The sequence below is a fragment of the Poromitra crassiceps genome, assembly GCF_964638095.1.
Source record: "Poromitra crassiceps genome assembly, chromosome: 23".
Taxonomy (NCBI): Eukaryota; Metazoa; Chordata; class Actinopteri; order Beryciformes; family Melamphaidae; genus Poromitra; species Poromitra crassiceps.
In genome coordinates this window covers 17,390,919-17,414,637 of record NC_139639.1, presented here as the reverse complement: position 1 = coordinate 17,414,637, position 23,719 = coordinate 17,390,919, and the positions used below count along the sequence as shown (strand labels likewise).

The 23,719-nt window shown below is 46.4% G+C and overlaps 2 protein-coding genes across 4 annotated transcripts; both read right to left on the bottom strand.

Moving 5' to 3' along the window:
• Positions 1 to 144: 144 nt before the first annotated feature.
• Positions 145 to 9,566, bottom strand: LOC310797123 (ETS-related transcription factor Elf-1-like). 3 transcript variants are annotated; one of them, XM_083659426.1, is made up of 8 exons: positions 9,512 to 9,566; positions 5,582 to 6,047; positions 5,383 to 5,500; positions 4,200 to 4,310; positions 3,847 to 4,002; positions 3,629 to 3,712; positions 2,395 to 2,590; positions 145 to 2,193 (listed from the first exon to the last, which is right to left on the bottom strand). In XM_083659426.1, the coding sequence occupies exons 2-8, from the start codon at positions 5,639 to 5,641 to the stop codon at positions 1,575 to 1,577; spliced, it is 1,344 nt and encodes a 447-aa protein (XP_083515552.1). In that variant the 5' UTR covers positions 5,642 to 6,047; positions 9,512 to 9,566; the 3' UTR covers positions 145 to 1,574. The 3 variants fall into 3 exon arrangements, with proteins under 3 accessions (XP_083515552.1, XP_083515553.1, XP_083515554.1); XM_083659427.1 differs by lacking the exon at positions 9,512 to 9,566 and adding an exon at positions 6,260 to 6,351; XM_083659428.1 differs by lacking the exons at positions 5,383 to 5,500; positions 5,582 to 6,047; positions 9,512 to 9,566 and adding an exon at positions 4,903 to 5,018.
• A 6,721-nt stretch (positions 9,567 to 16,287) lies between these two features.
• ednrba (endothelin receptor Ba) lies at positions 16,288 to 20,418 on the bottom strand (the record flags this gene model as incomplete). Its single annotated transcript, XM_083659024.1, has 7 exons — positions 16,288 to 16,422; positions 16,684 to 16,792; positions 16,903 to 17,036; positions 17,345 to 17,494; positions 18,023 to 18,227; positions 18,391 to 18,503; positions 19,894 to 20,418. 7 exons carry the CDS (start codon positions 20,416 to 20,418, stop codon positions 16,288 to 16,290), a joined length of 1,371 nt encoding a protein of 456 aa, XP_083515150.1.
• Between the last annotated feature and the right edge of the window lie 3,301 nt (positions 20,419 to 23,719).

Genomic DNA, 23,719 nt, shown 5'->3' with positions numbered 1-23,719 from the left:
TGGTACCTGTCTAATATTGCAGGAGGAATAAATGAGACGACAAATTTCTTCGACAATTTCTTAAAACACATTTGTCCCAAACGGCTGCCTTTCCTGAACAATTTATTCTCAATCAATAAGGCCCATTTCACACAGAAGTTGACAAAATTTAAAGTTTATTTCACGAATATAATAATTGAGTTTTCCTTTCCACAACTGCATGACAGCAAATCAAGCAATAACAGAAACTCCTGATAGCAAAGCAAGGGAACTCCTAGTAAATGGTCTATTCAAAAATAAAGTGGAAAAATAGTCATATATAGGGTTCCCCGGGGGGCAAGGCACACTTCTAAGCATCAAAGATCACCTGAAAAAACACAGAAATTAACATCATGATTACAGGGCCAGCCATTTTACTTGCTTGCATAAGAGTATTCGAGTGCAAGAGGGAGCATACAGTTTGTGCAGCAAAATAACATTTACGAACCTGAGGGAGAAAATGGCAACAAGGCACAAAGTCGAACATGTTCACAGACATACAATACACAATACATAAATATATTAAGGCTTTAGAGGTGCAGATAAGCATTGATAACCGTTATAACTGAGCAAAATGTGTGTGTGAAAGACTAGTCTCCAAGAGGCACTGTAGCTAAATGAAAGGCGGGGAGACCGTTTCAAAATTGATTGTCAACTAAGGACGAATCTGTGTCCAAACACTAAATACATTAAATATAAACAGCAACAGTGCTCAATTACTATTCTATAAATGACAGCGATCCCTTGTTTTCCCCAACTCACAATACAAACACAAGTCATTAATCATAAGAATCAGAATATGGAATGTATTCCCTCAATAACCTTATGACAGTGGAGGCACAGGGTGGACTGAGACCTTGAGGCACAGGGTGGACTGAGACCTTGAGGCACAGGGTGGACTGAGACCTTGAGGCACTTGGGGAGGGAACATTCAGCAGGGGTAAACAATAGTGCAAAGCCATTTTCAAGGCAGAGGAATGATTGAGTCAAAAGGCACGAGAGTAACAAAAATACAGAGAGAAAGACGACGATAAAGAAAGTGAGTAAAACAAACGACAAGAGAGCGAGAGAAAGGGCAGAGGCGGAGAGAACAGTGTACTGATCGGAAAATTAGCTCCATTACAGTGGAGCTGAAGTGCAAGCAGGAAGTGCATCGAGTCTCTGCAGAGTGGCCATAGATTCCAGTGCATTTCTGTCTTTGGGGTTAGCAATAGATTCGGAGACTGAGGAAAGTTTAAGATAATGGTCGTTGAAGGCGGTTATGTTGTAGTTCGAGGGCAAATTGCTGAAGGTTGTGAGAGCTTTTGGTTCCTGTCAATATGAAGGTTGAAACTCGGACATCAGAGAGGAAGCGCGGATCTAGGATTATTAATAAGTCTCCCATCACCATCTCATTTAATGTCATGGAAAAGAGAAGAAAAATAATCCTAAATCCGTATTCCTACTCTCAAACATGTCAGACATATGAGTCCTGGTCTACAGAGGTTGTCACGACAGCAAGGTGCAGCTCTGGTGTTGGTCCTGAGTCTGGGGAGTCAGTGGGTGGACTGTCTGCTCTATTGGTCTGAGCTGGTGAGGGGCGCCAGGTGCAGAGTCACCACTTGACCCAAGTGTGGCTTCTCATCTGGGGTGACGGGAACATCAAGCCTCTCCACCTTGCATTCCACAGCCACCTCGGCGGCGGCCTGTCGCTCGCACAGACTCCCCAGCAGCTGGGCCGTTGTGAAGACTGAGGCACGACCCGCCGGCTGCAGCGACTGGACCCTCTGGAGGTTCTGGAGGGTCCGCAGCATCTCGGCTGACACGATGGGCAAGTGCTGCTGCTGGATCAGGTTGGTCCCCATGGGCCGGAGTACGGTGCCGCGCCGCGCCGAGGCCCGGGGAGCCGGCCTGGTCCGCTGCTTACCTGGGGCTCGGAAAGAGCCGCCCGAGCGCTTCTTCTTTTCTGTCAGGTGGGAATCTGCTTCCTCCATCGATTGTTCACTGGAGGATAACGTGCTGTCCTCAGGGTCGTCGCTCACACCTTCATCGTTGCCACTATTGTAATCGTCGTCATTTTCCTCTTTGATGCCATCTGCATCTGTGATGTAGATCATGTCTTTGGGCAGCGAGGTGAACTGGTAGACCAGCCGCTGGCCTTCAACCTTGTTCAATATGCCTCTCTGGTAGTAGTACCTACATGAACACAGAGGCGCAGCATTAACAATCATAAACTGAACAACTACAAACATTAGTCAGAATTGAACAGGAACAGAAACACTGAACCATACCCCTAGCCATATGAAGTAGAGACATTATATAGAAATGTATCAAGCACAAAGCATGTTATGATAACTCCAACATGTTTGTGTAGTCCTAGTCCCCCTTGTATTGTACCTGAGTGCTCTGCCCATGGTCTCATAATTCATGTCTGGCTTGTTCTTGTGTTTGCCCCAGAGTCTGGCCACTGCCTTGGAGTTGACCAACTTGAAGATCCCAGCATGGGGATTGGTCCATTTGATGTAGCGGGGGCAGACCTGCCGGTCCTGCAGCAGCTCCATCAGGAACTGCCACAGATACAGTGTGGTCCCTCCTGAAACACAAAAAGAGGAAACATGACACAAAAGTGAAAAAAAAACAAAACAACAACAACAAAGAAACAAACTACTTTTGTATAATAAAAAAAAAACAGCTCCTGTTGTCACCCCAATTTCCTCCCGAGAATTAAACAAGTGTCAATTCGCAATAGCTGCAACCATATGCACATTTTCAAAATGCAGGATGGCAGGGGCAGCCCACCCTACTCTGCCTGTGCAACCCCACATTTCGAAGCCCCACCACCGCCCCATTTAGATAAATTGTAATGAACACAAACACACACCTTCACAGACACACACATGACCTCCATACCAAATTTCAGCCTCCTAGGGCGAGAACTGTGCTCACTAACGGGTGATAAACTTTTTGTCGACCGACCGACATAGACTTATGGAGCTGCTGGTCGCAGCACAAAAAAAAAAGCATGCATGTATGCATGTATGAGGGATGGGCAATGAATTTCACATTTTTGAATAATCGTTTTTATTATCAAGATCGACTTTTATTATTGAAAGTCGAAAATCATTTTTTGACACGTTTGTCCATGTGACGTTGTCGTAGGAGCTGCAGCAGAACGGCTCTAGGCTCAGCTGACAGTAGTGCAGCACCCAGTAGCTCTAGAAACGCTAGACATGTAGTAGAAATGGTCTTAAACTGTCTATATTACAGCAACACTCAGCCACAAGGAAAAGGTTTCAAGGCTTGTTACTGCATGAAGAAAAGCTGATATTCTCTCTACTGTTCCCTGGGCCATCTTGGTGCTACGCTAATGCTAACGCTGCTAACGGCTAACGTATGTCTGGCTGCCTAATGACAATAAGAGTGCCAAAGTCACCCCCTCTCCCTGTCCATGGGATTTCATCCGAGACCATGTGAAATTTGACTTGCAAAAAAAGAAAAGTCGACTTTTGCCCAGCGAATTTCGACTAGTGTTTTTGCTAGAAAAGCCCATCCCTAGTATGTATACTGTATGTATGTATGTATGTACTATATACAATGTTGCTTTCTTGCAAACATACATGGGGGATTGTACCTTTGTGGTATCTCTCCCTCTTCACTTTGATGTCCGGTGTGGGAGACTCTGCCCTCCGACGTCGAGGTTTTCTCTCTGAGTTTACTGAGAACAAGCATCTCATTTAAATATAAATTATGAATGGGTTCACACACTTCACAGTGAAGTGCACAACTGTTCATAATCACATGTCCCAAATCTTGCTAGCAAAGATGCTAATAAAGCAGAAAGTGACTGACCTCTCTTTTTGGTTTGATGGTGTGCCACAGGCTTCCTTGTATGCAACGTGTGCCACTGGGGCTGGTCAACAGCTCCCACGATCCCCTCTGCTGACACAGTCAGCTGGGTAACAGGAGCAGTGATGACATCACCCAGCGATGGTAAAAACATCTGGGCTGGAGGGGGAGGGCACAAACAGGAGAGAACAGCACTGTGAACATCATGTTTAAAAATAACGCCTCAAACGCAAACATGTCCTACATAAAAAAGCCTAAGAGGTGAGGTCTTAGGAGGGTGTTTCGTGAACATTATGAGGTAGTTGTGTAACTCGAGTGCTGTGGTGTGTGTGTGTGTGTGTGTGTGTGTGTCTTACAGTAGTGTTGTTGTTCCAGGGAGAGGATGTCAGGGGAGTCCATGTTGAGAAGCGAGTCAGCAGCAACAAGTGTTTCCATGGTCTCCTCCTCTCCACTTTCACATGCCTCCACTATAGACCAGAGAGAAGAGAGGAACAGAGAATAAGACCGGTGGGTGTTTAGCAGTGTTTTGAGGTGGTGAAGCAGGAAGTAAACCTGGTGTAGCCAATGACATTTAATGAGGCCCTAGCACTGGAACACCTAAATGGAATGGATTTGGAACCATCATTAATGGTATTGGTTAACGTTATACCTGCTTTACTACATCAAGTAAGGGGGGGTTGACTTTTATGACCCAATTCACTGAACATCCAGCAGGGAGCCAATTTCCTCCAAAGCTAGAACCCCCCAAAAAAGGGAAAAAAGAGTTGGCAAGCACTGACTGAGCTAGAACATATCTTTTAGCTAACGTTACTGAACAGCTGTTTAAACTTTATGTCAGCGACCTGTCAAAACAAAGGTCGTGTCCTGAGACAGTTGTAACGTTAGTTATTGACGTAACGTCAACGTAAATTAGATGTGCGACATAGTGCGACAGTAGGTAGCTACAGTAACGTTTAGCCTAGCCTCGCCATGCACAACTTTCAGCATCTCTCTCCACCCAAAAGCCAAAAAGCAGACGAAAAACAACTCGACACAACAAGTAACATTGGCGTAACTTACGTTTAATCTCCCGCACTGGTAAGGAATAAGCCATAGCGCTGTAGACAAATTTACCTCACGTTACATCTACATTCTAATACTCATCAGCTAACTTTTCCAGGCAAGCTAGTGATGTTTTGTTTCACTTCCTGTTTTTTTGTAGGGGGAGGTCCATGTGCGACGGCTGCAGCTGCACATGCGCAGCCCCCCCCCCTTCGTGTGTACCGCTCCACGACTCGGAGTCGAGTTTTAATTTGTCAGGCATGAAGATAAAAAAAGCCTCGTGAAACAAAGGTAACACTGTTGAATAGCATTTAGCATAGACTGCCAGGTGGTAGGTGAACTTCAATACTCAAATGTGACAGGCAAAAAAAACGAAAGGAGTGTGTGTGTGTGTGTGTGTGTGTGTGTGTGTGTGTGTGTGTGTGTGTGTGTGTGTGTGTGTGTGTGTGCGTGTGCGTGCGTGCGTGCGCGCGCGTGCGTGCGTGCGTGTGTGTTGACCTTTCAGCAGTTGATGGTGATCCCTTGACTGCTGCTCACATAGGCCGGAGTACGAGAGCAGGTGCATATGGGGGACTGGCTCCACAATCACCGCGGGGTACATTGAGTGTCCCTCCAGCTACAACACAGAGGGAGAGATGAATCAACACACGCACCCTCTCACACACCGATATAGACACACACGCCAACATTTACTCACCTGTGACATGTTGACACGGTCGCTGGCGAAATCAAATATGAACTCTGGCTGCTGCAGCATGGTTGAGTTTTCCCGAACACACACACACACACACACACACACACGTTAGTAACTCTATGACGACGGCATCTCAGCTTTCCCCCCGAAGACTGTTAACGACTTGCTGTGTTCCTGTGTTCCAGACAGATCCAGCTGGAGTGATGTTCACCTCCTGATGAACAGCAGCGGCCTAACTGTCGCTCTGAATCTCCCCGGGGTGTCAGAAGAGAGAGTCCTCCAGCCTAGGAGACGTGTGCAGAGGCCAGCTCTCTCTCTCTCTGTGCAGTGTGCGACTCCACGTCAGAAAAGGCGATGTGAGTATAGTAATTGACCAGAGACACGGTGCGTCACACAGGAAGCTCGCTCTGCATCTCCTCTTGATGAGGAAGTGGGGGCTGCTAAAAACCGTCCTGTGGTCTGAGCCAACCTGCCAGAGGAGAACAGAGAAGAGAGACCAGAGAGAACAGGGCGGAGGTGTGTGAGGTGTGTGTGGTGTGTGTGTGTGTGTGTGTGTGTGTGTGTGTGTGTGAGGTGTGTGTGTGTGTGTGGGGGGGGGGGGGGGTGGAGTTGAGAGCTGTCAGAGACAAAAACACAGAGTAGCACAGAGAGAGGCAGATAGAGGGAGAGAGAATAACACACCTGCTGTGAGTGGCAAGTGGTAAAAGACAGCTAGATTTTTTCCTTTTTTAATAAAATCTCCAAAGAAAGAAAATGTGATCAGAGTTTGATCTAAAACCCGGAGAGAAAACACCAGCTCGCCCCGTTTAATATATCTCATTCTTTTGCTCTTATCTCGCTTCTGAAAGAGGCCAAACCAGCAACAGGAAGGAAGCTTCTGCATCGCAATGTGCGCCTGTGCTTGTGAGAGAGAGAGAGAGAGAGAGAGAGAGAGAGAGAGAGAGTGTGTGTATGTATGTGTGTGTGTGTGTGTGTGTGTGTCTGTGTGTGTGTGTGTGTGTGTGTGTGTGTGTGTCTGCGTGTGTGTTTGTGTGTGTGTGTGTGTGCATGTGCGTGTGTGTGTAGTACGTGCGGGAGGGCGAGGGGGAGGCAGCATCAGCATGTCTTGGCTCAGCCTTCAAGATTTCAGGGCCGTTTCAGCGAGCGCCTTCTCTCAGTGGCAAATTCACAACTGCCAAAGCCAGCCTGGGAGAGTCATCTCTCTCCTCTACTCCTCTCTCCTGCTCACGTTCAGCACACCCTGTCCCTGTGCTGTGCTGTACCTGTGCCTGTGCCTGTCCCCCCGCCCTCTCCCCGCGTCCCCTGCCCTTCACATCACTGTCCCTTGTCTCCAAGCCCCCTCGTCCTCGGACGTCTTTCCTCATACTTTTATTTTTTATTTATTAACCTTTATTTATCCAGAGAGGACCATCGAGAGCAAGCTCTCTTTTTCAAGGACGCCCTAGTTACAGCATAATACAACAATTACAAAATCGCAGTACACATATAAATATATCCCTCTCCCTCGATCTCCTGCTCCTCTAGGCTCCACCATGGCTCAGTATTTCAAGTTAACTGCTGGGAGAATACGGTCCCCTCTGTCTGTTCCTGTTAATACCACAATATCTCTCTCTCTCTCTCTCTCTCTCTCTCTCTCTCTCTCTCTCTCTCTCTCTCTCTCTCCCACAAGTCTCGAATTTCAGTTGAGGGCACACCTGCACATACCTTTGGCTGATGAAGATCACACCAATGTTTAAGTTTTCTGTACAACAGCATCCAACCTTACTGAGAATAAACCTCGCTAGGAAGTAATTCTAATCAATGAGCACTGCTTTGATTTCAACCCCATTGATCTTCAGTTCAGTTAAACCAATCTTGGTACGCTCACAGCTCCTATGTGTTGTTTTTCATGTGCGTTTCAGCTGACAGAGAGCTACTGTACAACAGTTATGTGTGTGTGTGTGTGTGTGTGTGTGTGCGCCCTTGTCTTTGCGCGCGCGCGCGTGATACAGGCACAACATGTTTCTGTCCGTTATCACACAGGAAGCACAGCTCAGTTAGGAGGCACCACTTCCTGAGTTCGCGCTGCCAAACCGCTACCAACATCTGCGTGCCAGCAAATGGCCTTCTCATTTCCGTCAGCTTCCTCTGGTGTTTTGCAGTCGTCAGTGCTGCTGGAGGATTTTGGCTACAGCCTAGAACGCCTCAAAGGGCCGTGATATGTTTCAAGTCGGCGAGGAGAAAGAATCGTCTTTTTTCAAATAAAGGAAGGGCTCACATGATGCAGTGAAGCCTCCTACTTCCCCTCCGTGTTATAACAGCAGAGGGGATTTCTTTTCAAGCAAATCACAGATCTTTTGATAGCAAGATGATCGGACACCAATCCAACACTACTGATTCTCAGCATTTTGGTAGCATGGTTTATTTTATTTTTAGTCTCCCCCCCCCCCCCCCCCCCTCCAAGGTATCTCCTAGGCAAGTTTGCACAGGAAAAATAACCTAATAGCGTAATCAGGCCTCGGATGAATGCTAAGCTGTCATGCATACCGTATAGCGGCAGATGGAATGCAGTGGAAAAAAGATTGCTTGGTATCTAACCGATGATGAAAGCAGCTTGCATTCTCAGTTTCACAAAAGGGAATAGTATATTATGACAGATCAGAACGTGGTAGTGACGCACCGATATATCGTCCGTACATCACAGTATCGGCCGATAGTCGCCTTGTTGACTGCCATCGGCCTATTGGCCATTTAGATGACATTCAACGATGGCAGTGATGTTTATCGCTCACGTGAAAGAAGGTTATATTAAAGGTTGTTTCATAAATCTGTATGATTGAATCGTCGCCTCTCGATCACATGGGTCTAGTTGCGTTGGTTGATTGGTGATGGCTGCCACTGTGCCGTGACGTCTCCTTGGTTGATTGTTAGCGTGCCCCGCAGTCCCCCGCTCCGACAGAGGAGGCTCTATAGAGCCTTTGTTCATCGGCTCCCTGGTCACATAGGTTTGCCTCTGCTCTGGCCTTGGCGCCGGGATCTGAGTCTGTGAAGTGGCTGCCAGCCCCCTAAGGACACTGATAAGCCCCCATAACATCCATTCCCAAGCCTGTGCATGCGCGTGTGTGTGTGTGTGTGTGTGTGTGTGTGTGTGTGTGTGTGTGTGTGTGTGTGTGTGTGTGTGTGTGTGTGTGTGTGTGTGTGTGTGTGTGTGAACTAGGCCAGGCTGATAACAGTGTGGCAGGAGAAGGAGCAGCTGATAAGCTCCTCTTGTTGCTCGGGGTAACCAGGCCTCGCTAAGCGAACACAGAGAAATATGGTGTGTGGCGGGGAGGAGATTGTGAATCAAGGCTTTGGTGGAGGTGGTCACAGCACTCTGTTCTGACGCCCTTCTTGGTGCGCGTATGTGTGGGGGTCGGTGTGCGTGTGCGTGTGGGTCGGTGTTTGTGTGTGGATGTGTGTGTGTGTGTATGTAATGCGTTTGCCCTCATTTAAAGTAGCTCATATACAACTGCATGCAACTACTTTTTCAGTCGACATCTCTTGGCAGGATGTGTATGTGGGCCTGGTGCCTGGAACGGCCATACTCAGAAACTCCTACGCACACACACACACACACACTTACACACACACGCACGCGCACGCACGCACGCACGCACACACACACACACACACACACACACACACACACACACTTACACACACACGCACGCGCACGCACGCACGCACGCACGCATGCACACACACACACACACACACACACACACACACACACACACACACACACACACACACACACAGAAAAACACTTTCACTTTCCCTTCCTTCAGCACATGCCTATACAACATCATACCATCACCTTAAGAAAGAAATGTCATTTTCGGTTGCAGTAATACATATTTTCCAATATGTAGAGTAGAACACCTCTATACTATAGAAGAGGAGTGGTGGACTTACCTTGTGTTTATAGTTTGTGTGTGTGAATCTGTCAGAGCAGCAGCTGTCTGGGACATCGAGAAGAGAACAGGAAATTGTTCTCATCCCCTTTGGCAAAAAAAGAAAAAGAAACGCTGCTTCTGGGTACAGACCCAGGATCAGTTTGCCTTTTTGAACTCTCAGTGACCATGAAAATGCCTGACAGACTTTAGATCAGTGCAGCCTGCCGATTTTGTCCCCCCCTTCTCTTCAAACCTTGTCTGTCCTTGCTTCCCCTTTTTCCGGAAAGCTCCTCCCCCCATGCGTTTTGATTGGTTACCTGTGTTGTGAGTCCAGGTAACCCGTAGTGACCATTGTCGGTGAGGAGCAAATGTAAACACGGGTTTATTTGCAATGTAAAGCAGCTGATCAGCGAGCAGCTGTATGGCTTGTACAGTATGTGTAGACTCCCAATAGATATGTGTGGTGTCATAGCTCAGGTTCTTTATTGACTTCACATATGAAATTATGATATCAAATTCAACAGGATGTTCAGCATTATGTTAATGTCTGCCTAATGCGTTGTATGCTGAGTGTGCGCACAGGAGGCAATCAAAGAGCAAGACTAATAGATAGACGCACAGTGACAGGTAGGCGGGCACACACACACGCACGCACAGCTCCAGTGAAACAGCTCTCTGTCCTTTCTCCAGTCCCTGGTGCTCCCTAGTGGCCGAACTCTGCACCGACACCCCTGACAAGTTTGAAACCCTCCTTTCAGCCCTCTCCCAGGGATAGACACTAATATTCTCAAGCACGGGCCACCAAGCCCCTACATCTGGTGGCCAAAGTACATTTTTGGAGGCCCAAATGTAAACGTATGTCAAAACAATGCAGAAAAGGCAACTTAACACAGTCTTTAATAAATGAAAAGTCCTTAGAATGAAAATGTATAATTATTTACTGTAAATAGAGTGGTCTTGTTTTCAACTTTGTGGATGCAAATGTTACTTTATGGTTGGCCAGCAAATAATAGTGTTGTGCTGAAAGCCTCGCTGCAACTGGTTGCGTAGTCGTCTTGTTGTCTCCAAATGAAGATGTTGAGTTCATCTTTATTACATTTACGTGCTTACATGTCTCATTTTCTACCACCTTTTGTGTTTCTGGTTCCTCTGTAATCGCGTTAGCAGTTTGAGTAGTTAGGCTTAGGAAACCCATAACGTTACTTAAGTAGTCCCGATGATATCAGTAGCTACTAGCTAGCCAGCGACAAGTACAGTACTCGTACAGAAACGTTACTGTACTGTAGGCTGGTTTTGTAGCATTTTGAACTAAAAGGACCGAAGGATGTAGGGTGTTTGTGGAACTGTAGTACGAACCGGGATTTTTGTGTAACTGTAAAGTTAACGTTCAGTTGGTGAAAGCTCGCAGTGTGGTGGTGGCCACAGTGGGCCACCTACATGGGATATTTGGTAGCCAAAGAGTAACTTTTTGTGGCCATGGGCCCGCCTCTCTTAATGAAGAGCAAAGGGAATAGAAAAGGCTTCTATGGCCAGGGATCTCAGAGTGGGATTCAGTGATAGTGTGTGGAGTCTGTACCGTGGGTTGTGTGATGCAGCAGCACCCTGTCACCGCTGTCTGTGTGAGACAACAGCCAGCAGGGCCCCCTCTCTCCTCAGTACGAATGCTACAGCTACGCCTTCAGACTCTGTATACTACTGTACTGAGTTAACTGCCCTAATGATTACATAAATACCCTATACTGAGTTACTCTGTGTGAATGTTGTCTAAGACAAACTATCTTGTCATGACGTGCAACCTTTTTATCATTAGATAAGATGTAGTTAAAAAAAAAAATGTATCAGATTATCTATGCAAAATTTGTGACATTTTATTTTCCAAATGAACAAAAATGACATATCCAGCATTTGTAGGAACTGAAAGGGATGCTTGCAACATGGAAAGCAAAGCATTTGGGGGAAGTTTTAACCAGTAGAGTCTCCTAAAGACACTTGGTTACAGAATAATTCTGTTTTTTGAGGACTGAACCTTTTGCATGGTTTAGAATATTGCCTGGTGATCTTACCAAGATGAATAGGAGGAGCCACAGTCCATCAGTGGGTGGAGTTGGACTGATAGAGCAGAATAAATGAAGCATGTCATTACCGTCACAATGCTTTAGGAGAGGACATCAGATGTTTGCACGACCTTCACTCCCCTACATTCCTTCATCTCTCTTTGTCATTTTTCTCTCTCGACTGCAGATTTAGTCAGCTTGAAGAATGTGCTAGCTGCTTTGGCTCAAACTGAGGTGAACTCCCATGCTGTTGTTATAAAGTAACAGAAGGCAGGGTTTGATTATTACAATGTGTGTGTGTGTGTGTGTGTGTGTGTGTGTGTGTGTGTGTGTGTGTGTGTGTGAGTGAGAGAGAGAGAGAGAGAGAGAGTTAGAGAGAGAGAGAGAATTATGTTGGTATCTGCACCCCAGATACAGTAGCAATTTTTGTAATTAGAATACTGTATGTCATTACACACAATCTGCTGCTCTCTATAGCTTTACTTTCATACAACATTAACTGCAACATTCAGCAGTTTTCTGTCCCGGCTGTTACTCCACGCCCTTTGCCTATCTGGAGAGCCATAGACTAGCACATGCTTCCGCTGATACATTATGCAGTCGCCACCTGCCTCTTTTCACCTGACAGCAAGGGGCTGCACCAGCAGGACGTAGCAGCGCGTGGATCACGCTATTACCCCCAGTTCCCCTCCCCAACCTCCCCAACCAGAGGAGGCACTAGTGCAGCGAACAAGGACCCTTAATCTGGCTTTCCAGCTTCAGAGCTCAATCCTGCGACCCTCGTTTGGGTAGGTAGGGACGTCCCAGATATCTGTTTTTTTCTGTAATTGTTGGCCCCATAAATTTGTCATCACGTCGTCAGACACGCAATAAACAGTAGGTGCATTTACAGTGTAGGATTATGATACTTTACAGCAGGAAGGTTTAAACTTGGTGACCTGAGGGGAAAAGAGATGAGAGACATCATACTGTACATGGACCTGATGAGTTCCTCCTGTTGCCCGTGTCTGCTGGCCTGCTGCTGCTGCTGTATCTCAGATACTGTATCTGTGCCCGTGTTGTTTGTGCGTGCAAGAGAATGATATGAGTTTAGTTTGTGTCACATCACTTTATCACATAGATCACATATTAGATGAGTATTGGACAAAAATGCAGAACGCGCACACACACAAACTCGCACACACAAACTCGCAATCAGACGCAGATTCCATCTCGCATACCTTTATTTCATGTTCACATGTCGGTTTGAGCACGGTTCAACATATTTTCCTTGAAGTGTTTCCATGGCTGAGCCAGATCTCTCTCTCTCTCTCTCTCTCTCTCTCTCTCACACACACACACACACACACACACACACACACACACACACACACACACACACACACACACACACACACACACACACACACACACACACACATTATGAAAGCATATGTTCACTTTTTCTGTCCAACTGTTAGTATAAACTATACCAGAGTCAAAGCGCTCCTCCTTGTGCTTTCAATCCAGAATAAATATTCTAAGACACAGAAGGAAGCCAGCCAGTCTCATACTTGCTGTGCTTTCTGTATTTAATTAGATCTCTCTCAGAATGCAATCAGATGAGAAGAGAAGAAAGGAGCAGGTGCCAAATAAGGTGCTGGTGCTGACTACCTGGGGTTATACTGATACAGTGTTGTGATATGGACCATACCTGAGTCATGTAGTAGGTTTACTTTAGCCTACAAGTGCCAAATGGGTGCTGTTTGCCAAGTAGGGCATTCCAGAGAGTACCAAAAACTCCCGGAAAGTACAAAATTGGCGAACATTTCTGTGATGGACAGCTCGCCTGGCTTGTGCTAACCTCACCCATTTGCTGCTCCAAGCCTGTGCAAACACAAAGGCTGAGAAGGATTTGTTGATGTAGCTCGACCCGGGTCCGGCCAATAAATTCGGTAAACATGAAAACAGAAGAGTGCACGGGGGGGTTGACAAACGCAAGAATGTGTGGAGAAAGAGAGAGCAGATTTAAGTGAGGCTGTTCACGCCACCACAAACCCCGAGAGATGATGCCCCCCCCCCCCCCCCCTCCTCCGAAAACCCTCCATTCATTCCTGCCATTTCTGCTGGCTCCTCACAGACAAAACTGTGCACAAACCTGCTGTGTGTGTGTGTGGTATGTGTGTTTGCATGTCTTCAGCATATGCACACACACACACACACACACACATTTTTGTGCGTTTTGCAGGGCTATGAGACAGAGTGTGTGTGTGTGTGTGTGTGTGTGTGTGTGTGTGTGTGTGTGTGTGTGTGTGTGAGAATCAATGGTCAATGGTGACTGGTTTTCTCTAGAGTTTTAATTTTGGGGGGAACTGTCCCTTTAATAAGGCAGGCTGCTGACCCAGGGCACCTATTCAATAGGTACAGTAGGAGAAACAAATGAGATGCATTACTGCATTTACATGTATCTGTTATTTGCAAAAACACTGAACAAATGTGAATAAATAAAATGGCATTGCAAGATTGCAAGACCCCAGTCAGAAGTATGAAACCATTTAGGGGAGGAATGCACCGAGTATGATTCACGCCTGTGGGTCTGATTTCAGTTCGAACCACACTGAATTGTCTGGAGGCATATTTTGGGGGTAGAGGTGACGGAGGTTGAGGGGCGGGGTGGAGAGAGGAATGAAGAGACAGCGTGAGAGAGTGAGGGTAAAGGACAGAGGATAGAGCGAGGGGACGAGGTAAAAGCAACAAACAAGGGAAAACAGAGAGGAGTCAGAAAGAGGAGAGAGGAGTCAGAGAGGAGAGGAGTCAGAGAGAGGAGAGAGAAGAGGGGAGGAGAGAAGAGAGAAGAGAGTGCGGTGGAAGAGATAAGTGGATCACAGGACAGAGAGCTTCTTTGACAGCTAATGTGACATGCATGACACTGCTTTAGCCTGAAGGAACATTCCCAGGTCAAAGCAGTGTGTGTGACGTGTGTGACGTGTGTGTGTGTGTGTGTGTGTGTGTGTGTGTGTGTGTGTGTGTGTGTGTGTGTGTGTATGTGTGTGTGAGTGAAGAGACATTGTGAGAGAGAGAGAGAGATCACAGTGATGTTCTGTGTGTTGGCATTCAGTATCACATGATGGCCGCCTTCGGTCACACTTCAATCAAATCCAAACACGCACGTACACGCATGCACGCGCGCGCGCGCATTGAGACCAGAAGAACAGGCTAAGCTTAACGATTCACAGTCATAATCTTCTTTATGACTGCAACAATTATAGATGTTGATGGTATGATTGACGTTTGAGGTTTCACGATTATTATGTATTAATTTATTTCACAACACAACGGATAGTTCACGCCGATCTCTTACAATACATTCTGCTATACCGTTAGCAGGTTGGTTAACCATGTTTCCCATACACCCGGCTGATTACGTTTTGTGACTTGTGACAACTGGGAAATTAAGTTGTAACCCTAACCCTAACCCTAATAAATAAAGGATGATCTTTTAACTCTTCATCAAGGAGTTGTGTCTGCGTTTCCCTAACGCACAACTTCCACTCACTGTACCATGTACCTTTTGTGAGAGTGAGACCATAAACGCTCGGTGTAGCAGAGACTTTACCGTTACAAAACCGGTAAATCGCTGCATCCGTAGTTTCTACACACATAATGGGTGGACAATCAAAGGATGAGAGTGGCTAGATTAATTTGGATCATTTTGATCTATTTATTTATTTATTTCAGTTATTTATTTACAGCAAATGCAAAAAGAAACCACCAGCCTCTTGTCATTCCAACTAAGGCGACGTGTCCGGTAAAGATCATACTGAGCAAACACCATCATGAAGCAAATGGAGCCTCGAGAACAGGCCCGATATCGTACACATAGTACAGACAATAGAAGAGTCACACAGCCGACATCACACACCATCAGTAGTTCAATAGGCTTCATGCTGAAGGTCACGTGACCAAACCGGAATACGAGCCAGCTCTCTTCCGCTTTCCCGACTCGAGAGCTGAGCGCGGTAAACGCAAACAACACTGGGCGGTTTGGTCACGTGACCATCAGCATAACCCCTATACCTAGTGGGACATTAACACTCTAAAGGACACGATAAAATATACAAAATGACACACATTCGTTTAAGAGGAGCAAAGTAAACAAATCTCAAAGATGAAAAGAAAAATCACTGTTGTTAGCATTTGCATTTTCCAATCTGCTGCAGTACACGGCAGTGACGCTAAAATATAGTCCATACAGTGCGACTAGCGAAACATTCTCACGAGGTTCTTCTATTACGTCAAAATAACATTCACGCGTATGCAGGCGGCGAGCCTGATCAGCCGTCACTCCTCATGCTCTCATCACCTCTTCACTCATAACACTTTCACTTTAGCCCCCCGCTCGTGTCTCTGCTCCGGTGTTATCATCGCAGTTCGTTTCCGCCGCGTCTACACGTCACGTTCATTCCCGTTTGAAGTCTACTGGTGTACGGCACTCCCTGGATGGAGAGAGCGCAGGGCAGTCCGTACCAGCAAGTGTTTCGAGGTTTAGGCTCAGAATAAGTTCACGTCAGTCCACCACAGAGGGCGTTTCCAAAGGCGCGTCCGGTGACAGTCGAAGGCCGCTTCGTGTGATGCTCTGGATAAGGCAAGAGTAATCATCCATACTTCTTTATTGAGCTTCTGTTGTTGTTGTTGTTGTTGTTGTTGTTGCCGTATCGCCTTCCTCCTCACCTGGAAGCCTCCTCCTGCGAGCGGCTCCTCCTCACGCGGTCATGGACTTGTTGGTGGTGCGGGAGTTGCTCTGGTCGGAGGGCCGGTCGGCGACTTTCAGCTTCATGCAGGACTGCTTCTCATCCATCAGCATCTCGGCCGGGAGGCACCAGCAGCACAGGCACGACTGAAGAGGAGAGGAAGAGGGGGAGGGGAGGGGAGGGGAGGAGAGGAGAGGAGAGGAGAGGAAGAGGGGGAGGGGAGGAGAGGAGAGGAGAGGAAGAGGGGGAGGGGAGGGGAGGAGAGGAAGAGGGGGAGGGGAGGAGAGGAGAGGAAGAGGGGGAGGGGAGATGGGGGGGGATATGTTTAAGAGTTTGAGGGTCGTCACAAAATGCACCATTCAGTTTTTTTTCTCCAGTCGTCTGTTGAGATTGAGTTGCCGCTTTACCCTGAAGCAGTTCTTGAAGCGCTTGCTGACCATGTAGAGAGCGATGGGGTTGATGCAGGAGTTGATGGACGCCATGTTGATTCCAATGTAGTCCAAGACCAGGAAGAAACTGGAGAGGTTACAGAGACGCATTTTAGTGGTCCGTCTCCCCCTTTGTGGAGGGTGATTCATTCTCTGTTACTATTTCTACTATTTTCATTGTTCTGTCCTCTGCCCTACCTGAGCAGTTCGCAGCGGTTGGGGTCTTTCTCGTCGTAGATGGTGAGCTTCAGGATGCGACTGAGGTGGAGGGGCAGCCAGCATAACGCGAAGACCAGCACCAGGCAGAACACTGTCTTAGCCACCTCCCTCCGCTACACACACGCACGCGCATACACACACACACACACACACACACACACACACACACACACACACACACACACACACACACACAAATACATGCCATAAATACATAAATCATTGTGCAGTAATATATTGAGCATTTTGGTGTGAAAGAGACATCAGTGACAAAGAACGCAGTTACCTAAACCAAATTACTAAAGCAGGAATTCCAAAAGACTCAAGTGAGAAAAAAACGTCATTAAATTCGGTGTGAAAAAAGCGTGGCTGGCGTGAAACGCTGCCTTTCAAAGATGGCTGCCACCGCCCTTCCACCCACCTGTTTGAGGTGGTCACTGAGGGCGATCTGGACGCCGTTCTTCTTCCTCAGCATCTCGCAGGTCATCAGGGTGTAGAAGATGGCGGTGCAGGCCAGCGGCAGACAGAAATATGCGCTGAACAGCCACCAGTCCTTCGCCAACTTATAAAACTACGGAGACAGAATAAGTTAAGTTAAGTTAAGTTATCCTTTATTTATCCCCTTGGGGAAATTCATCCTAGAATAGCAGAGTAGCATCAGATTGCTGTAGTGATACTGAGATGAGACGACAGCTAAAGTGCATTTCTGCAGACTGAGTCAAGGGTGTGACTTTAACTCATCCATTCAAACTCACTTTATCATTAGACCTTGGTGGGATTGTAACTGTTCCTTGTTGTTATTTCTAGGTGGGAGACACATGCCTGCACGCATTCACTCAGCAATATATTCAGTGAGAAAAAGGAGCAGGAACTCCAGTGATATATGTATTGCAGTTACAGTAGCGCCGGGGAGGAATTTTGGACAATGCTACATCTTCCATAAACTCTGTATGACCATGAAGACCCAGCCAGGAAGCTGTCACAGTGTGTGCATGTGCAGGTTTGCGTTGTGCAGCTGTGTCCACACAGTCCTCGCGGTCCTCACACACACCATCCAAGCGAGTGATTTGTCTCTGAAGGCCCTTGCGTTTCACCTCACCATCATGAAGTCTGTTTTCTGCATGGGGTGCAGCAGACAGATCCTCAGGTGCTCTCCTTTGTAGTCCATGGTGATCATGTCGAAGGCCACAGCCTCCGGCACGGCCAGGGTGATGGATACTATCCAGATGAGGGCGATCTCGATAGCCATCCACTTGGGGACGCCGATCCCCTTGATGCGGCTCCACGACGCCACGGCGCGATACCTGGAGCATTCAGTTATTGTGTTGTTTTTTTGTCCATTAACCAACCAATCAAAATGAATTGATGACTTCATCATTACACTTTGTCTCTCTCTCTATCTCTCTCTTCTACAAACACCACAATGTTAGTGGAAAAAAGTCAGATAGAATCTTATCATTCCAGTACCTGTCAATGCTCAGAGCGCACAGACTCAGCACTGTGATTCCCACGGAGGCTTTCTGAACAAACGGCACCGTCTTGCACAAGGCCACTCCGAACGGCCAGTCCTCTGCCAGGAGCTGAGAGAGGGGAGGGGGGGGGAGGGGAGGGAAAGAGAGATAGAGAAGGGGGAGAGAGGGCGGGGGAGAGGGAGGGAGATGGATGGGTTTAACCAGGAGCAGGAGTGCAGCAAATTGTCTTTGGCTCCACTTTGTTTTCCCCCGTCACAGACATCCCACTGTTGACCACGATGACATCATCATCGGTATCGGCCGATAAAGGCTTTAAAATAAAAGATCGGCATCGGCCCGAAACGAACATTTCTGCCGATATGACAGGCCGATAAAATGACGCTTTAATTATGCCCAAATGCTCGATGCTTGACTAGTTTTCTTATTTTGCCCAGTGAACGTGTACATTTGGAAAAGCATTGTGTTTATGCCTGCATGCATCTGCCAGTGGGTCCATCACGACAGGAGAGACTTGATGTTCGCTGAAATTAGGTGGGCAAAATAAGGGCATATCGGATCTCGGCAAAAAGTCCAATATGGTGCATCTCTAATTGACCAGGACAACTTGAACTTCTGTGAACACCCAGAGCTTTTTATTTTTCTCTCTCTTTAACCTGTCTTAGAAGCACAATGAGGCATCTGTCTGACATCAAGGCACCATGAAGCCAGAGAAGAGCTCTCGGAGAACAACAGGACTCTGGCTAACCTGCGTGAGGCTTTCATGCCTGATTTGGATGGGCTACTGGAATGTGAGTCCGGCCCTATTGGAATCATATGTGGCTCTGTCTTCATATACCACTCTCTCTCTCTCTCTCTCTCTCTCTCTCTCTCTCTCTCTCTCTCTCTCTCTCTCTCTCTCTTCTGGTATGCACTTAGTTGTTTTAACATGCTTGGCCCCCCTTACCCAAATATACGGTACATAATACTCTTGGTCTTCACACACACACACACACACACACACACACACACACACACACACACACACACACACACACACACACACACTAGGCCGACAGATAAAAACATGCCAGGGACATGAAGGGATATAGAGGAGCTCAGAATTCAGTTCAGTAATAACATGCAAAAACTACTTGGAAGCCCCCTGAAGAGAGAGAGAGAGCGATGGGGTGTGGTGGGTGGGGGGTTGTATGATTTAAGCTACTTCTCTTGAGGTTTTCTAATATGGACCTGACTAAATAGCCTATATGCAGCAGAATATTTTAGCAGAATTTAGTAATCCTGTAACAAACTTTACGAAAGAAATAGAACAGCAGAAAAATCCCTTTAAATATTATGGCATTATTATAGTGTTAAGGAAATAAAAACGGCTCAAGTATAAGGTAAATATAAACTCACTATTGAGTACCACAGATGCACTATAGGTCACTATAGGAATATTGTAGTGCCTTTTCCTCAAGACATCGTGACCATCTTATAAGGCGTCAGACTGTCGTCTCACCTTGTAAACATTGATGGGGATGCCGATGATGATGTGCAGCAGGTCTCCCAGAGCCAGGCTGGCGATCAGGATGTTGGGGCCATTCCTCATGCACTTGTTCTTGTAGATGATCCTCAGCAGGGTGGAGTTACCGATGATGCCGACCACGAACACCAGGCAGGACACCACCGTGTTGATGTACTTGAAGGTGTCACGGATCTCCGTGGGCCCGGTGCACATGGGCGGCAGCCGGCGCCGCGGCATGGTGATGTTGGGCCGCACGGGAGCCGCCGCCTCTCTCTCCACCACGCCTGGTCTCTGGGTGTCCTCTCTGTCCACCAGGGCCTGGCTCTGGGTGTCCTCTCCCTCCACCAGGCCCTGCCTCTGGGTGTCTTCTCCCTCCACCAGGCCCGGTCTCTGGGTGGCCGGGGCGTCCTGGGACACTTGTCTCCTCGGGTCACTGGCCTGCTGCTGCTGCTGCCCAGTGGTCACAAGCAGCTGTCCCGCCAAGAGCAGTAACTCCAAACAGAGGAGATGCGTCTTCATCATGGACTTTATAGCTTATCAATAAGTTGTCTTTTTTTTATCCAAACGATGAATGTGACTGCTCCTCTTTGCGTGGGCCTGCAAGCACAAATAATTAAACGAGAATCTATGTGTATTATCCATTAGGAATATCACATTGATACCATAGGAGGTAAAATAAGCTCACTGTTCAGAGACATTACAATTACACTATAAACTCACTATTAAGACATAACAGCCATAACAGTGTCAATACACTCACTAAACTCAATGCATATGTTTCCCAGTCATAGTCTCTTACTTACCTAGTTCCCAACCGAGGTAGAAGTGCTTGGATCAAACTTCACCGGTAACTCTCAAACTCCCGAACCAGAGGGGTGTTGCTCTGGTGGTGACAGCCCAGTCATATCCCCAAAAGCAGCTCTCCTCACTGCCATTGGTGTCAGAGTGGCGCTCCGTCCGTCAGAACCTCTGGAAGTTCACGTCTCTCACTCAACACCGGCTGAGTGCTCTTAATGCGCTGCAGAGCCTCCTGGGTTTGGCTGAGCTGATCCCTGCCCTTCTCCAACCCCTCCTCTCTTTTATACCGAGGGAGGGGGGAGGGGGAGGGAGGATGTTTCCAGCTCCTCAGTTATTCTGTTCATTAAAGTGAGGGGCAGGAAATTAGGCTGGGTGGGGGGTAGTGGTCCTGGAGAAAAGGGGTTGGGTGGGGTGGATCCTTATAATATTCCTGTATTATTATGTTGTGTCTACGGTACTCCATAATGCGTTTAAAGTCGCCTTATTTTGCTGTATGGCATTTGTTTTTTATCCCGTAATGCAATGATTCTCAACCTTTTCCATATCGCGGACCACCTAATTTAGTCCACATTAGGGCCATGGACCACACATTTGATGAGATGTTGTCTCTGTTATTGTTAGATATGATTTTGTCGAGAATCATGCTTAACTATCTGCAAAAGGTGGTGATGAGAGATGTCAGTGAAAACTATGATTAAAATAGTCAATCTTATACATTCTCTAATTGTGTTAACAACAGTTTGCTGGGGACCCCCAACCCCCTCAACGACCCCTGGTGGTTCTCCCCCGGACCGCACGGTGAGAACCACTGCCCTAATGGCATCAGAATATTCATATACATTTCAATTGGTATTTATTTTTGCTGCTCATCTCTTTGTTTTCTTTCTGTCTCTTCGGTTTTCTTATCTCACACCGTTCAAGTTTTCTCCCATTTTTTCCCTAATAAGGGTTTCTTTGGAATGATTCCTTGTTTTCACTGAGGGTCAAAGGTCCATCGTGCTTAGGTTAGGCTAGGTTAAACAATATAGGCTTATGTCTCTAGTCTGTCATTTGCTTTGTTTTGTTTTGTTTTTCTTCCCTGTGTTTTGTTTAGTTGGCATATATATTGCATTATTTGGTTCTGTAAAAGATCAGTTAGATTAGGCTATAGCTAGGCTCAATCTCTGTAAATCCTTTGAGACATGCTTTTGATGAAGGGCTGTAGAAACAAATGAACTTGAACTAGAGCATTTGATATACTGTAAAACTCGACTGGCCGTCAGGCTTTTTTAAATTTACGTTCCCAGCACTCATATCAGTTGGAGGGATTCGCTTTTAGAGCAGGCAGTGTACAGTCAAATTGCAGATAAGTGTCAAGTTAGCCCAGCTATCAAAACATTTTTAATGAGATATCACATGGTGAGAAATGCAGGTGGATACATTAGCCTTTGTCTGCATGTGCTTCAACCCAACTGCCTGTCTGCCAGACCTGGGTAAAATATTCGCAGGTAGGCCTAATTATTATTATTAGGATTTATTTAACCTGTGAATTATTTGAAAATCACTTTAGAATATGTGACCAAAACAGCCTCGCATTTCCTAAACAGCAGACCCATTTTCAAAATGCACTTTTGATTGAATAGTTCAAACTCTCTCTAAATGCATGTGAGTTCTAAATGCAACGGCCCGATCAATAGTCCTTGAGAAACAATCAAGAAAGCTAAATTTCCCCAAGGGGATCAGTAAAGTGCAATCTTATCTTATGTCCCTAAATGTGCTAATGTCTGGTTTTCCATGCTGGGTCACATGTTCTGGGAAAATTAGCTGACACTATCTGATTATCTGAAGCAGGTAAACCCCAAACATCTGGTACTCAGAACATGTTAAAGGTGCCAACATATACCATCAAATAATTGTGATGCCTTGGTATAAATACTGTGAACAAATCAGACCATGGTGGAGGTGAATGGTAGCCTGTATCACAGACAGTGGTATTGTTAGTGCTAGATTTTCTCAAAATTAAGACTACATTTCCCATAAACCTCACTGCTTCCTATCACAAAGAGGATGTTGTTTTCATTCCCAAATAGAGAGCCGCAGGAACGAGTCCGGAAATCATCGATGCTAACACTCCTGGTTCTTCACTGTTTTCGCCTATGGGATTTTTGAATGGGTTTTTGGCGCGATGCTTCTAATAAGGTCTCTGGGCAACGCAAGCTTAATCAAACGCGAACCAGTGTTTAGTAATATCATCTTCACACATGAGGACAACTTTTATGAGTTTTGAAGCTTTTACCTGCCGTTAAACGGGCGGCTAGCTAGCAAACGGCTAAATGAGACTACACTGTTGAGTCGACGGGGATATTATACGTCAATAACGTCATCACTTCAAAGGACGAACGCGGAAATTATCTTTCCCTGACCTGGTTCAGCCCGTTCAGCCTGGGGATAATCAGTGCACAGCAGCGCACACATCAACAACAGTCCAGGTTGAGTGGTGACATGACGGGGAAGCCTATGCGACACTGTGTGTAGTTCTGGATTAGCTTAGCAAGAGCCTTTTAGTTCTAGGGCTCGCATTTACGCTTCAAAACTCATCAAAGTGGTCCTCATGTGTGAAGATTATCCGGCTGAACACTGGTTTGCGTTTGATTAAGCTTGCGTTGCCCAGAGACCTTATTTGAAGCATCGCGGCAAAAACCCATTCAAAAATCCCATAGACAGAAACAGTGAAGAACCAGGAAGTCCGGGACTTCCGCGTTCTGACTACAAAAATACGTCATCCCTGCGGCTCTCTCCACCTTAAAAATAAAAGAAAAGAAAAGAAAAAAAGACTCCACTCACTCTCACATATTGACTGCTGGCATTAAAACAAAGCACATTATGTGTTAGCATTGATTATTAGGAGTCATGTTAAAACATTTTCTTATGAAAGTTTTTCATGGACAGAATTATTAGTGATTTTGAAATTGACCAATAAATTTCAGGTTGCAATATTTTCTCAAAATGGATATAACAGGTTCTGGAGTGAAACCCTTCAAAT